The sequence below is a fragment of the Panthera pardus genome, unplaced genomic scaffold, assembly GCF_024362965.1.
Source record: "Panthera pardus isolate Hobbes unplaced genomic scaffold, ASM2436296v1 HiC_scaffold_6, whole genome shotgun sequence".
Taxonomy (NCBI): domain Eukaryota; kingdom Metazoa; phylum Chordata; class Mammalia; order Carnivora; family Felidae; genus Panthera; species Panthera pardus.
This window is the reverse complement of record NW_026526991.1, coordinates 88,042,018-88,057,961: the sequence shown is the minus strand read 5'-3', so window position 1 is coordinate 88,057,961 and position 15,944 is coordinate 88,042,018. Positions and strand designations below refer to the sequence as shown.

At 41.1% G+C, this 15,944-nt stretch overlaps 1 protein-coding gene across 2 annotated transcripts in view; it reads left to right on the top strand.

Annotated features, from left to right (window-relative positions):
- The first annotated feature begins 9,941 nt into the window (after positions 1–9,941).
- Positions 9,942–15,944, top strand: part of PDE3A (phosphodiesterase 3A) — a 327,497-nt gene continuing 321,494 nt past the window's right edge. For both annotated transcript variants that reach the window (XM_019452142.2, XM_019452141.2), the window contains exon 1: positions 9,942–10,910. In XM_019452142.2, coding sequence (XP_019307687.2) covers positions 9,951–10,910 — 960 coding nt within the window. In that variant the 5' untranslated portion in view covers positions 9,942–9,950. The remainder of the gene's footprint in view (positions 10,911–15,944) is intronic.

Below are 15,944 nucleotides of genomic sequence, written 5' to 3'. Positions count from 1 at the left end.
CAACCTCTGCCAACCATTAATCTGTTCTCCATTTCTATACTTGTTTAAATTTCAAGAATGTTATGTAAACAGGGTCATACAATATATAACATTGGGGGTTGGCTTTTTTCATTCAGCTCAAGTGTCTGGAAATTTATCTAAGTTTTTGTGTGGATCAGTAGTTTGTTGCTTTTAATTACTGAGTGATTGGTATTCTGAAAAATACATTTGTTAAGTTCTAAACACACCTTACTAGGAATGCTGCTTTACCTAGGGGATCCTTGTTTTTGAGTAAAGTGCACAATGAAAGAATAATAACACATAATGAGAGGGCTATTTCTTGCTAAAGTCTACTTTTAAAATTCTGGTAGTTTAAATGAACTATGAGCAAAAACAACATGAATGTATCTGGAAAACACAGTTAACATATTTTTAAATTACATTAATATAAACATGCATCCATGATCATGGGAAGTAATACAACAGTTTTGTTCTCTTCTGTAGCGCAAAACCAGACCTAGAGCATTCCAGAATGCTGCTGATAAGCAGGTATAAAGGTACAAAAGACACTGAAGGGCCAAAATCCATGTTGCTCAATAAACTGTTCTACAAACTGGGAATCTCTCTCTCTCTCTCTCTCTCTCATGTTTATTTATCTATTTTTGAGAGAGAGAGTGAGAGTGCAAGTGGGGTAGGAGCAGAGAGAGAGGGAGAGAGAATCCCAAGTAGGCTCCATGTGTCAGCACAGAGCCTGACACAGGGCTCCAACTCATGAACCATGAGATCATGACCTGAGCCGAAATCAGGAGTTGGATGCTTAAACAACTGAGCCACCCAGGCACTCTATCTATTGGGGAAAATAAAGCTTCGTAAGATTTCAAATATTTTGAATGCTGGCTGCTATGTATGGAAACTAACAAAGTCTTATTTTGTATTTCCCCAAAAGCAGAATTGGGAAATATATTTGAGAAGAGGCGAATTTTATTTCAGTGTTAGAGAAGGCTTCTCCCTGCCTTTGTTTTACTGAGATATAATATGTATAGACATTTGGCTAATTATGATTTCCTCCAAAATGATAAGGAGGCTCAAAACATTTTATTAGCCTTTAGGAACACTGGTGGATTTCATTTATAAAAGAGGATTACATTTATAGACCAAAGATGTTTCTGAGCTATGCATATTTTTTTTTTCTGGCATCTTTTTATGACATGCACAAAAAGTAATAGTTTGGGTGCTATTATAACTTCTGAGGGTAAAGTAAAAACTAACTTTAAAATTCAGTGGTATTGGAGTATCAAAATAAGTACGCTATACTTACATATTTTTTCTATCAAGTAACCATCAAATTTTTCTCTATAAATATGCTCTAATTGAAAACACAAATGATCCTTAAATTTGAACATTTTAAAGTGGTCTGCATATCAGTATCAGCTGTAGAACTGAGGTATTTGCTCAGGGAGTCAGTAAGAGCTCAGTCCTGGACAATCTATCAGTAATTTATTTGGTGGACACTGTATTTTTTTTCTTCTACTTCTCCCCCCAAAGTAGATTTTTTTTTCATGTTATTACATATTCCTTTTAAATTTTAGTAAAATGTGTTCCTCTTTATAAAAGTACTTGATGTCTTCTTTGGATAGAGAGGCCCTTTACTGCACCTACGTAAATATGGAATGTCATTCATTCATGAAGATGGTGTTACAGAAAATCAGGGTAACTCTTCCCCTATTACGTGTTCTCTGTTCACCTTTGCCTCAACATCAAAATATTTAGTTTCTGTGATTTATTATTGTATGGCTCTATCCAGAGTCCAGTGGAAGAGATCTGTTGTTTGGATTTGAAAATTAAAGTGAATGGTCTCAAAAAACAAGGCATAAAAGTGAATCTTTATTACTCCCAGGCTGTTGTTAACATATTGCATATATTTTGAGATGAGGGTTATTTTTAAAGTAATTATTACTGCTCAGAGATTAGTTCACATTCAGTACAACCCCCATCCTCTTACTACCATTTACTTCTGCAGACACAATTGAAAATTACTATTCATGATGATGAGTCTGAGACTCTAGACAAGTTTGAATCATCACAGAAAGATTCAATTAAACCTGTCATGCTGATCGCACTAAAGCAGAGAAGTGGAACAGTTTATTAAAAAAAAAAACTCTTTAGGGGGCGCTTGGGTGACTCAGTCGATTAAGCATCTGACTCTTGATTTCAGCTCAGGTCTTGATCTTGGGATCGTGAGTTCAGACCCTGAACTGGGCTCCATGCTGACATGGACTCTGCTTAAAACAAAAGCAAACTCACAAAAAAACATAAAGCCTCTTTAAAACAGTAATATGAGCATTTTTAAAGCTCTCACTACTCATACTATTTATAGTATTTTGCTATTTGTATGAAAATAGATGTACAATAAATGCATTCACAGCTCTTTTATTTGACTCAGGTACTATGTGCTCTGCTATCATGGCCTGTGATTTCCTTCCTTCTTAATAGTCTTGTCCTCTGAGGTTGAGACATTAAGGGTGTCGAGGAAAGCCTTAAGTCTTCACTTCTATACAGAACATCACCTTTAGATATGTACGTATATGAGACTCTTAAGTGAAAAGCATGTGGACTACACACATTTTATCATTTATCATTATTTAGGAGACGACACACACACACACACACACACACACACACACACTTGTATCATTACATAATGATTCACTTTGAAGAGTTGCAGTTGTAGAGGAGTTACTGAAATTACTGGTGTTACTAATGAGTTACTAATATGATCAATGAGAATAACTGATGTGATAGAGAACACATGAACGTATGGTAGGGAAGATTTGGATTCTAGGCCTGGCCATGATCATGTCCATCCTACAAATCATACCGAGTATGTCTCATTTCCAAATTTGAAAACTAGATAAAAATCATGCATTTGAGTTGGAGACCAAGTGAGGGAATTTATGGGGAAGTGGCTGGAAGGAAGGGCTAAGAAATGTGAACATGGTAGTCTGCAAGCTACTGAGACCTTGGGATTCACCCCATGTTTATTTTAACAGCCTTCAGAAGGCGGCTTTATATTTTATTAGTGAATCAAATATTAACTGTTTCAAAAATTCCCAGAAAGTGCCACCAGTTAGAGGTGTGCCTGAGATTATGATCTCCTCAGGCCCTGTGCCTGAAACCTTTGTCTGCAAAGGGCTTTGTCCTTTAAATCTGATGTGACAATAAATATTATCATTTTCTGCATGTGCCACAAAGTGAACAAGGTTGGGAACCCCTGTACCTAAAGCACTCTGATTTCCTTGACAGTTTGTTTAGAAAAGGTGGAGCCAGCATTTAACAACATCCAAACGTGTTGTAGGAATGCCGGCTGTGTGTCAGACAACGTGGATACAGAGGGCACGGAGGGTAAAGCAACTGTCCTGGTGGTTTGTGCTGCAGACAGTCTGACGCTTTGTTAAAAACTTTTGCATGGGTCACCATCAGTCCTCACACCTTGCTTTTTCCTTTAGTGTTTCTATGCAAGTTCACAATTGTATTTCGAAAGCTGTTACTTAAATTCTTTGGAAATTAAACGGGGGCAGCACTCTACAGAAAGAGTGGGATGTTTGCACTTAAAAATACAAGTTTTCTATGTGTTTTCCTCTGACTAGATGTGGAGCAATGAGTATTAGTATGGTCTATCTTGGCAAAATGTTTAATATTTTAAATTAAAAAAAAATTTTTAACATTCATTTATTTTTGAGAGACAGAGCATGAGTGGGGGAGGGGCAGCGAGAGAGAGGGAAACACAGAATCCGAAACAGGCTCCAGGCTCTTAGCCGTCAGCACAGAGCCCGACATGGGGCTTGAACCCACAAACTGTGAGATCATCACCTGAGCTGAAGTCAGACCCTTAACCGACTGAGCCGCCCAGGTGCCCATCGATTTAATGGTTTAAATTTAAATTCAACTCCTCAAGTAGTGTTGTTAATTGGAATAGCTGGAAACTATGTCACAGATCACGATGTGAGAGTTATGACTCTTTAGTAATTTTTTTTTTTTAATTTTTTTTTTTTAACATTTATTTATTTTTGAGACAGAGAGAGACAGAGCATGAACAGGTGAGGGTCAGAGAGAGGGACACACAGAATCTGAAACAGGCTCCAGGCTCTGAGCCGTCAGCACAGAGCCCGATGCGGGGCTCGAACTCACAGCCCTCACGGACTGTGAGATCATGACCTGAGCTGAAGTCAGCTGCCCAACTGACTGAGCCACCCAGGCGCCCCTCTTTAGTAATTTTTATTTAGACATCTCCTAATCCTCCCTTCTCAGCTGACTTGCTACCCAGATGCATATGGTTAAACTGATTTTTTTTTCTGCTGGGCCCACAAGAAAACGGCTGTGGATTATGGACATTTCATCTGAGAATCCATACGGAGCTTTCAAAACAGTAATTTTTTAAAAGCAACTATTAAAAAAGTGATGCTCCATGATTCTGCTTATCAGTCCATTCTGGGCAGCAGAGTCTTCCAGGCAAGATTTTGAGGGATCTGTCCACTTGAGCAATTAGTTGTATAAACATATGAAGATTGTCTTTAACTTAGACTTTGACAGAGATACCTGTTTCTTTTATTTGTGTATCTATTATTCGTTGGCTTTCTTCATTCATCAAGTATTTATTCAGCAAGTATGCACAGAACTACTACCATGTTCCGAGCACTATTAGGGTCATCGGTACTACCCAGCAAACAAGCCAAAGATGTCCATGGCCTTTGTTCACAGGGCACTTACACCCTAGTGAAAGGAGATGTAGGATAAACAAGACAACAAATAAATGAGCAAGACTATAGCTAAGTGCTATAAATAGACTGCAACAGGGTAGTGTGGTAATAGATGAAAAAATGTGTGTGTGCACAAGGAGACCCAAGACTTTTTCATGTTTGGGAAAAAGCTTTTCTAAAAAGGTAACATTTCAGGGGCACCTGGGTGGCTCAGTCGGTTGAGCTTCTGACTTCGGCTCAGGTCATGATCTCTCGCGGTCTGTGAGTTCAAGCCCTGCATCGGGCTCTGTGCTGACAACTCAGAGCCTGGAGCCTGCTTCGGATTCTGTGTCCCTCTCTCTCTGCCCCTCCCCCACTCGTGCTCTGTCTCTCTCTGTCTCAGAAATAAATAAACATTAAAAAAAATTTAAAAAGGTAACATTTCAGATGAGAACTGATGGAGCAGAAGGAGGCAGCTGTGTGAAGTTCTGTAAATACTAAGGTCATGAGCAAGATTTTCAATTTGACCTGCTAAAGAATGGAAAGACGGCTTGAGGAGCAGGAGATGAACCCATCAGAAACCACTATTCAGGTGAGGCTATTACATGTTTTAAATATAATTTCTTTTAATGTTTATTTATTTTTGAGAGAGAGCGTGAGTGGGGGAGGAGCAGAGAGAGAGGCAGACACAGAATCGAAAGCAGGCTCCAGGCCCTGAGCTGTCAGCACAGAGCCTGACACGGGGCTCGAACTCACGAACTGTGAGATCATGACCTGAGGTGAAGTTAGATGCTTAACTGAGTGAGCCACCCAGGCTCCCCGAGACTATTGAATTTTAAATTAATTAAAATAAAATATAAAAACTCAGTTCCTCGGTGGCACTATGTTTCAAGTTCTCAACAGCCATATGTGACTAGTTGCCACCATACTTGACAGTGCAGAGTATATCTGCATCATTGAAGAATGTTCCGATGGACAGTGTGGCACTAGTGAAGTAGGAGAATTGGAATAGGGCAGGTCACAGAGAGTGGTTTGCAAAGATCATGAAGGTCCCTGTAGGTGGCCATGAGAACTGCAAGTTCAGTGGAAAGCCTCTGGATGGTTTTAGGCAGGGAGTGACATCATCTGACTTGCATTTTAAAACTCTCATTCTGACTACTGTGTGGAAAATGGTAGGAGAGCAAGACCAGTGAGAAAGTTATTGCAATGTCCTGGCCAGGGATGATGATGGGTCTTTGGTTGGTTATTGTAAGAGGGAGGGTGAAAAGTTGATGGACTCAGGATCTATTTTAGAGGTGGAATCAAAAGGACTTGCTAATAGATTGGAAGTAAAATAAGGTAAATAAAAGAAGGAATTGAGGGCAGTGCCCTCTTTTGGGACCTGAGCAGTTAGGCTCAAGCCTTTTCGCTCAGGTGCTTAAGCTTTTTCCTATGGTAGGAGGACTGGGGAGAAATAGTTTGGGGTGGTGGGGATTGGTGGAGGATGGCAGGGAGGGAGTTGGAAGTCAGGAATTTTGTTTTGGATGCATTGTATTTTAGATACCCATTTGATATATATGCATAGAGGTCGGGGAGGTAGTAGGGAATGAATAAACCCCTGCTATAGAGTATAAACTTTTAAAATTTAACAGAATTCCCTTAAGCATAACTATATTTGGCAAATGATATGCAACCGGGCTGATTTCTAGATCCTCTTCACAAAGCACTAATGAAAACACGGTTGCTAGATTTAGCTAAGTGGAGAGCTTTACCAAATGGATTTTCCCTTTCCATTTTCCACACTCTACTTTCCCGTGGGTGCCTTTTTCTTATCCTTTGGCTGTGTTGTCACGTTCTGAATTGGGATTCATCGCTATCTGTAGAAAATAGGCAGTTTTATATCTGGGTGATTATTCAGTGTCCACTTTATGTACTGGGTCTCACTTCACTTAATATATTCTGCCCAAAGTTTGTCACTTTTTCAGTATAGTGTTGTAGCTTTCTGCATCTCTCTAGTAAGAGTATTTGTTATTTTCATTCATCTGCTTCCAGGTTTGGGATGATAATGAAGGTAAAAGGGGTGAGGGAATCCACCTTATTTCCCCTGGGTGGGACAAATAACTTTCTGGGTGTGATTTTCGTTGAGAATGGGGAGAAGCCCAGATGCCAGGACATTGCCTCTGTAATACCATGGAATACCTCAAGGATGTCAGTTTAACATTTAGATCTAGTATTTTTGTGTTGGTGCATTAACAAATGTCATTCTTATTTTTTCTATTACAGTTTCTTAAAATGTCGACATTCCATCTCTCATAAATTCAATTTTTATGATGATGATTATTTTCTAAAGAACTGAGATAATTGTGGGGGTGGGAAAGAGAGAAAAGTGAAATATTCTAAAATTCCCCTCACTATGCCTTTCTTTCTAACCTTGATACATGCCGTATTTTTCATTTTAATATGCTGTTTTTGATCACCATTGGATATTAGCATGATTTTCCACTCAAGGTTTTTTACTCTGAAGTGTTCCAGGTAGGCTCTGGCATATGAATCATATATCTAAAAAGGAAACTCAGAAAAGTATGTGTGCATGCTAGGGGGCTCATTTGTCTTTGGCAAAGACATTGCTGCTTCTGTTTCCTTAATTATCAAACAGATGGTGCCCACTGCCATTGACTAGCTGCCCAACTTGTTCCCCACGTGATAGTATAGTTCTGGACATCTGATGGAGAGTTGTATCATCATAGCTCCTCGTATCCATTTATATCATAAATTAATATTAATACCTGCCTCTAAGGAGAGCAGGCTGTTTCCCGTAAAGCTAAGTTTAAGACTTCAGCCATCTTCTCCCCCCTACCTCTATGAATTAATTTTATCTCAAGTATCTCCTTTGGCTTTTCTTTATATTACTTCATCTCTACACACAAAATACAGTGGCATATTGAACCAATTATCCAAATACTCCAGGCTAACAACACACTTTAACCTGGAATGTCAAGATAATTAAGACAAAATTGGATTATTATTAATATTAGTGAAGGCAAATGACATCTAAGGTAGCCATATTCAACATGAACAAGAGTGGACGATCATATTCTTATGTTCTAAATGTAAAAAGGAACTAGCTCCCAAAACTGATGGATTTTAAAGGCCCACTGGGTGGATATTGAATGATTTTTCATAATCTGCCTAAAAAGTTAGTTTTAAAATTTTTCTTTAGTTTCTCAAAGACTAAATTCCTACAGTATATGAAGCATGCATCCTGTAAACATTTATAACGAGGGTCCTGATTTTTTCTCACAAGCATTCTTTATGGTAGACATACTATTTCACAACCATAGTGAGTCTTCTCAGAGCTCTCCTGCTGTTAACCTACCTGGCCTCACTTCTCCCTTGAGATTTCTTTTAATTCCTTTTAGGCTTCTTAATTTGGTAAACCTTCTTGAGGCTGGGGTCACTTAATCTCCATGTATTTACCACCCACCATCAACAGCTGTTGCCTAATACTCTCCTACCCTGGATTTTTCAAACAACAATTTGGAAAAAACAAACTAACAAAAAACCTCGCCCCCAACTCTTATTTCCCAATTTAATAATGCTGTTATGGGGTGCCTGGGTGGCTCAATGGGTTAAGCCTCCGACTTTGGCTCAGGTCATGCTCTCATGGTTCATGGGTTCAAGCCCCACATTGGGCTCTGTGCTGACAGCTCAGAGCCTGGAGCCTGCTTCAGATTCTGTCTCCCTCTCTCTATGCCTCTCCCCTGCCCACGTTCTGTCTCTCTCTCTCTCTCTCAAGAATAAATAAACATTAGAAAAAATTGAAAAATAATAATGCTGGTACTGTCTTGGCAACTTTTTGAGATTTTCCATCATTTGGAATAATAGGAAAGGCTTCGGTTCTGTTTAAAACAGACCTTCCAGCAGGAGCAGCCAGAGCATTACAATGCCACCTGAAATTGGTTTGCTGTTGTAACTGACTTGAGAACTAAGCATCTTTGAATCACTGACAGTAGATGTGGCTTGTCATCAGGAGGTAGCATGTTAGTTTCCACTGCCTGACAAGTAGGCAAGGACAATCCTTTTTTCCTAACGTCCTAGGAAGCTCGGCCTGAGGGCCAGCCGCAGAAACCCGCAACCCCTGGCTTCAGTAAGCTGGGCGGTGGTAGACCAGCCTCAGCAACCCTTTCTCCAACGTGCTCAAGTGCGTGCGGAACCCGCTCAGGAGAATGCCGCAAAGCGCTGAAAGCAGCGCCTCCTCCGGGGGAGGAGGCGGGAACTCGGCTGGGAAAGCTTTCCTAGGGAGTTGCCTTAAAGAAAGCAGCAAGCAAGCTGAGTCGCTGATCACTCCAGTTGCCCGCTTTTTTAATACAGTTTTAACCAGTCGTCTAAACTCGTTTCCCTTTTGCAAAACTGCAAATCACCACCTACATCGCACCAAAAAGAAGGGGAGAAAAAAAAAGAAGTAAATCTCGTTCTCCCTTCTCACCCTCCCTTCCTCTCACCCTCCCTTCCTCTCCAGCTCGCTCGCTCTCCCTCCCTCCCTTCTTGCCGCTGCCGCTAGCCTCTCGGACTGTGTCTCTTTCCGACGGGACTTAGCAACTTCTTGGTTATTTCTCAGCCCCCTTTCCATTTTTTTTTGCCACCCTTTGCCATGGACTGGACCGACAGACGCAGGGGAGGCTTTGCTTTCTGACCCGGGGAATGGCGGTTCGCTTCCTGGGGCCGTGCCGGGGAGGATCGGCCGAGGAGAAAGAAAGAGTGATAGAGAAAGAGCTGCAGGAAGGAAGAAAAGGGGCACCTCCAGACGCCGCGGGCCCGGCGCGCTGCAGCGCAACGCCGAGCGCCGCACGAGATGGCCCCGAGCTCGCCCCGCGCCTCCGGCTCCTCCAGCGGCTGCAGCCCCCGTGCGCGGGGCGCGTGGGGCAATTTTTAAAATCCTGAAGTAGGAAGAGACCCCGGAGGATAGAAATCGGGGGTGGGGGTGGAGCACAATTTTTAAGAGTTTTCCAAAGAGAGAAAAGGAGGAAGTCTGATCGTTTGTGTCTGTGCTAGCTTTTAACTTGAAGGCGTCTCTTTGGAGCATCCAGGATTCCCCAGGAGTTTACTGGGAAGCTGAAACTTGTAGTGGGGCTCGGGGGCCCGGGGAGAAGGAAGGATTCCGAGGGTGGGATTAGGGAGAGGGTGCGTGCGTGCATGTGTGTGTGTCGGGGTGGGGGCGTCGGGGGGACCTTGGGGATTCCGTGAGGAGGGCACACGATGGCAGTGCCCCGCGAGGCCGCCCGAGTCCGAGACAAGCCAGGCCACGGTGGGGTGCATCCAGCCCCCGCCGCGGGCCGGGACTACCCCGCTCGCCCCGGCGCCGCACCGCCGCGGGACTCCGGCAGCCGCGGCCGCTGGAGAGACCTGGTGCTGCAGCCGCTCCGGCGCTCCCGGAAACTTTCCTCAGCGCTGTGCGCTGGCTCCCTGTCCTTTCTGCTGGCCCTGCTGGTGAGGCTGGTGCGCGGGGAGATCGGCCGGGACCCGGAGCAGAGTAAGGAGGTGGCGGCTGCGGCGGCGGAGGAAGCGGCCCTGGGAGCAGAAGGGGGCGTCTTCCCCGGGCTTCGGGGAGGTGCTCCCGGGGGCGGCGCGCCGCTCAGCCCCTGGCTGCAGCCCTCGGCGCTGCTCTTCAGTCTCCTGTGTGCCTTCTTCTGGATGGGCTTGTACCTCCTGCGCGCCGGGGTGCGCCTGCCTCTGGCCGTCTCACTGCTGGCAGCCTGCTGCGGGGGGGAAGCGCTCGTCCAGATTGGGCTGGGCGTCGGGGAGGATCACTTACTCTCGCTCCCGGCCGCGGGGGTGGTGCTCAGCTGCTTGGCCGCCGCGACATGGCTGGTGCTGAGGCTGAGGCTGGGCGTACTCATGATCGCCTTGACTAGCGCGGTCAGGACCGTGTCCCTCATTTCCTTAGAGAGGTTCAAGGTCGCCTGGAGACCTTACCTGGCGTACTTGGCCGGCGTGCTGGGGCTCCTCCTGGCCAGGTACGTGGAGCAAATCTTGCCGCAGCCCGCGGGGGCGGCTCCGAGGGAGCATTTCGGGTCCCAGCTGATTGCTGGGACCAGGGAAGATATCCCAGTATTTAAGAGGAGGAGGCGGTCCAGTTCCGTGGTGTCCGCCGAGATGTCCGGCTGCAGCAGCAAGTCTCATCGGAGGACCTCCCTGCCCTGCATACCGAGGGAACAGGTAAGCGCTGGCAAGCTCTTCTCGCTCGCCTCTCGCCTCTCGGGAAGACTCGAAACGCTTGGGATTCGCCCCAAAGTGGAGGGAATCCCAGAACTGGGTACTAAAGCAAAGATAGCCTAGAAAAGAGCTCTAACTTCAGACCTAGTAGGAAACTAGACACGTATTCTCCTCGTCTCCCACAGTATTTTACAACCTGAACAACAGAAACAATAATAAGTAACAAAACTAGGTGGCGTTTGCAGGGTCTTCCACAGCTGGGTCAACTTTTTAGATGTGCTACACCTGGCGTTTGACTTCCCTCCACTTAAGTACTCTCGTAGCTTTACTAATGTAGCAGAAATCTTTCAATGCAGCTTTTTAGCACTGGGTGATTTTTCAACACGTGGATCTTACTAGATTTTTAAAATACTTTTGATAAAGTTTCATCCAAAGTGACAAATGTTTATGGAAGTTAGTAAAAGCAAAGAATGCTTGAAGGTGAGGTGTTGATACACGCTTTCTGGCTTTGCGTTAAGTTTTCCTTGAAGAGGCTGCATCTGGTGGTGCCCAGTTTGTTTTTAAATGTAACTTGGGGACATAGTTATTTATGTGCTAATGTGTTTTGTATCCTAATGATAAACTTCTATTTGGGGAACAATATGTCTGAACTGCGGAATTTGTCAAAGTCTTGAACTGAGCTCTTAGTGTCAACTAAAAGGAAACATTTCTCTTGAGTGCGCGCTTAAGTGGATGTTTAGAAATTCAAATGAATTTATTCAGATTATGCAGGAAATATTAATTCAGGAGAATAATTCTAAGTTTGCTGGTGGTATAAATCTCTCAAAAAGAAAGAAGAGAATTATGAATGAAGGTGTCCTGGGGGGGAAAAAAAAGGTTAGTGAATTTTGGAGATGAATCTCCTTATCATTAAGGGATTTGAGACCATGGAATATAGTTGCTATAAAGGGCATAAAAGAACAAATCCCAATTTTAAATACAAATTGTTTCTGAAAAGGTATACATAAGTGTTTGCTTCTCTATTCCAAACAGATAATGACACTTAAGGGGGTGGGGGTTGTAGAGAGCTTATTATGTACACAGCAAGTGGAAATTTACACTTTTCCCATTTAAATTTATGCCTACCTATGGTCTTTTTAGGACAACTTTAGTGAGTGGGAGAAAGGCCATAATATATAGTAAGCTTTTCTTTTTAGGTTATTCTGTGTAGAATCATGTAGATTCTAAGACCTAGCAGTCACCATATGGTGTGGTGGCTAGTTTGTTTTTGAAATGGAGTTGATTACACAGAATGCAGTTGTTTGACAGTATTTGGCAGAATGGATGACAGCATCATAGTCTCTGTGTTTATTTTAAAACAAATGTACTTATTTAGCTTTTTGTTTAGATAAAGGAAATATTTCTTGGGTATAAGCTTACTCTAAGAGTGAAGTTAAAAACAGGCCACTGACTGATACTTAGTTTTGGTAGAAATTTGGAAATCACCAGAATAAAATAAGCCATCTATTTAAAGGTAAACCAATTAAGGGGAAAACACAGTTCAGTTTCTTTTCAAAGTGTCAGGAGAGAATGTTTTTTAAATGAAAACACCGCTAGTTTAATTACAGCTTGAACACTTTTCTTTGACTTGAAGGGGAATGTGATATGATCATTGCAAGATTGAACCATACTTTGTAAGGCAAATCTGTGATTTAATCATAAATAGCTTGACCACAAATTAATATTACTTAACCTCTTACATTTCTGAAATTCCATACAACATTTAGAAGTTAAGGAGCTCCAAGTGGATTTAATGTAAAGGTGTTTAGGTGAGTTAACTAGCAGTGTTAATTATCCTACAGATTTTTCTTGGTTTTCTCTGATTTGAATTGATAAATGGAAAATTCAAATAATGTGCAGACTTATAAGAAAACAACTTAGCATTGCATTTTTAAATGTTTTGCTGATTAATGCTTTTGAAAATGCACATTTATAATCTACTTGGGCCATTTTCTCTGGTTCCTATTTTTTTTTAAGACTGTTTATGAAGAAAGTTCTCAAGTGAGAGAGACTAGATCTCTTATGGTTGATGGAAAAACAAGGTTACATTTAGTAGAAATTTAGATCCTTGAAGTTTTAATGAGGGTACTGGTTAGTGTGTGCGTGTTACTTAAGACTAGTTTTCATATACGGCTCATTAAAGTTGTTGCTGAGTAGAATGGGGGGGTGGGTGGGTGGGTGGGAACTAACATGGAATAGTCTCTTACAAGGTAGGGCAATATCTCATACGTTAGCCTAACTGTGTGAAAAGTTCAGGAGCTATATAATAAAAGGCTTATCTGTTTTATCATAAGGAAACAAACTTCTGGTTAAGAGTGCAAAGTGTACACTGTCATCTGCATACTTTATGAAGTCAAGAATCAAAATACTTGTAAAGCACATATATGACCCTGCCCTGAATGCTACCTTTATGAAAGAATGTCTGTTCTCAACTCAAGATGATAAGCAACAAGTGAATTTTAAATGGAGGTGTAAGGACATAAAGCCCAGAAAGGCTGGCAGAGGCCTCTTGAGAAATTACTTGGACCTTGCTCATTGCGAGGTTTAAAGGTGAGAGAATTTCAGCCTTTTCTTCTCTGTATGAATGGTAGTGGCCGCTTGCTTGCGAACTACCTCTTTTCAATGACTCGATTCTAAAAGGTCAAGGAGAATGGATGATAAAAATTCTCGGAAGACAAACCAACTGACAGATATTTTCCTCCCTTTTCCCCCTTCCTTCCTGAACCATGGCTAAGTCTACAGATTGGATACTGCACATGGGATTAGTTTTGCAGTGTGGATGATGAAGATGGCTTTAAGCAAAGGAAGGAGAAATAGGGCTAGTCCTCAGTCACAGAATTAATCTGATACTGGGTCTGTCTGTGAATGCAAGTGGAGGTATCTTGACTCTTCGTAAAGAAAAGTTTGTAATATTTGTGTGGCTTTTAGTTCAGTAGTATACTAGTCCAGTATCCTCAAGACTCAGGCTGATTTTGTAGATCAGTGTGTCAAACTGCACTTTTTTGGTTGGCACATGTGTGTCCATTATGGTATATGTATCTTTTCTAAGTGGGTGTTCGTTCACATTCTAGAGCAGATATGTCTCTCTCAAGTTATCACTGCACTGTCTAAACACTGGACTATACAGAGATACTTAGAATTTCTTGAATTACTAGATATTTTGTGTGGTTAATGCTATTTTTCAATATAAAATTTTAATTATGAAATTTTTACCATTTGGAAATTGTGTTTGAAGTGGTGTCTCTATTCTCTTTATATGTCAAAGAACACCATTGGCTGGTTATTCCTCTCTAATTACTGTGACCACCTTGCACTTTCAATTTTGAAAGATTCCTAACCAATGCTATTTTATTTTGGTTACCTGTCAAGAATTTAGTATTTTTGCCTATGGCTTCACACAAAATACACCCCAGGTATGTGTCTCTCTCTGTTCGTGTTATTTGGACCACTCATTGACAAAATTCTTTAGGATGGATACTGTATCCGTCAGAAATGTACGGCTATATACTTTATATTGTATAATTAAAATTCAAAATGTTCATTTCCCTAAAAACTCTTAAACATCTTTAGCAACAACAGATTTTTGTAGGAATGTAGTGGAGCCTGGTGGTTGGTTGTCAAAAGTGGAATCAAGTTTTTCATCATTGACGTAAGAAAGACATTTTGAAATGAAAAAGCAAGTAGCAACAATAAAACAAAAATATGAGAAATAGGTATGCTTTTTGCTGGTAGACACAGATAGGCCTTGATACATCTTTTATATGGAAAAGTATAACTTCTGTTTATAGTGTGGCTATAAAAATACAGAATTATTTCTTTTAAAAATAGACTATATTGTCCTTTGAGTTCCTAATTCATTTAAGTATAATACACTATATTCCTCAAACTGAATAAATTTCAGAAACAATCATAGGTTTTTAATTTTATAACATTTCAGTAGGATAACTCAGCTTATGGTGATACAAAGAACAATACTGATTATTTATGACCTGCTGACAGAATTAAAATTAATTAATCTCAACTTCTGAAAACATTAAAAAAGAAAAACACAAGACTTTCTTATCCCTTGGGAAAGGTAAAAGGAAAATAATTTTGTGTGTTTGTGGGGACAAAATTGTGATTTTTACTTTGTATATACAGATAAATTTAAAGCATACTGAAAAAACGGTTTTAACTGACAGAAATAGTCAGTGAATCTATATAAATTTACAGAGGTTGGAAGGAGTCAAACAGTAATTTTACTCTTTCTGTATTGAGTCTAAAGTGTAAAAAGTTAAAACTGTAGAACTGAAAGAAATGCTGTGTATGCTGGGCTGTCATGTTAATTAAATAAACAACCAGAACAGTGACTCTGTGTATGAAATACATTTTGAAAAGCCTGGGCAGGGGTGCAGGCAGGCAGGGGTGAGTGACACTGGCATGAAAAAGCATTCATTGTATTTGTAGTGACATTTGTGTGAATTTGTTGTATTCTATTAGGAAATAAAATTCTGAGACTAATCTTTGCACGACTCTAGTTGAATAAAGGCTTTACTAAATTTAATTTCACTTCTCCTTTAAATAGAATTGAAATGGAATGTTTATGAACCTCAAAATTAGAAAGATTTCTATATGTTTTAAGATTTCAGTTAATATGGTTGGTGCCAGTAACATCCCAATAGAGTCTATGTGGATTAACACAAGTTTTCAATGATGTCTATCGAATGAATGAGTTTATTTTGGATTTAGGATAGGAGTTGTATTTTTCAGGAAACATTATTGTTGTGAGATGTAATCTCATGGATGTAGGAAGGCAATCAATGCAACTGTTGTAGCATGTGGTATCCTAAAGAGATTTTGACATGCAGACACAGTGCCTTTGCATAGGGCAAGTTTCTTTGGCTTTGTGAAATTATGTGTGACCCTACATGTTTGTGGTGAATTGTTTATTTAGTTGGTCTTCTGTCTCCTATCCCATCAAGTCTTCCTCCTCCTCCTCTTCTCTTGTGATATTTATAA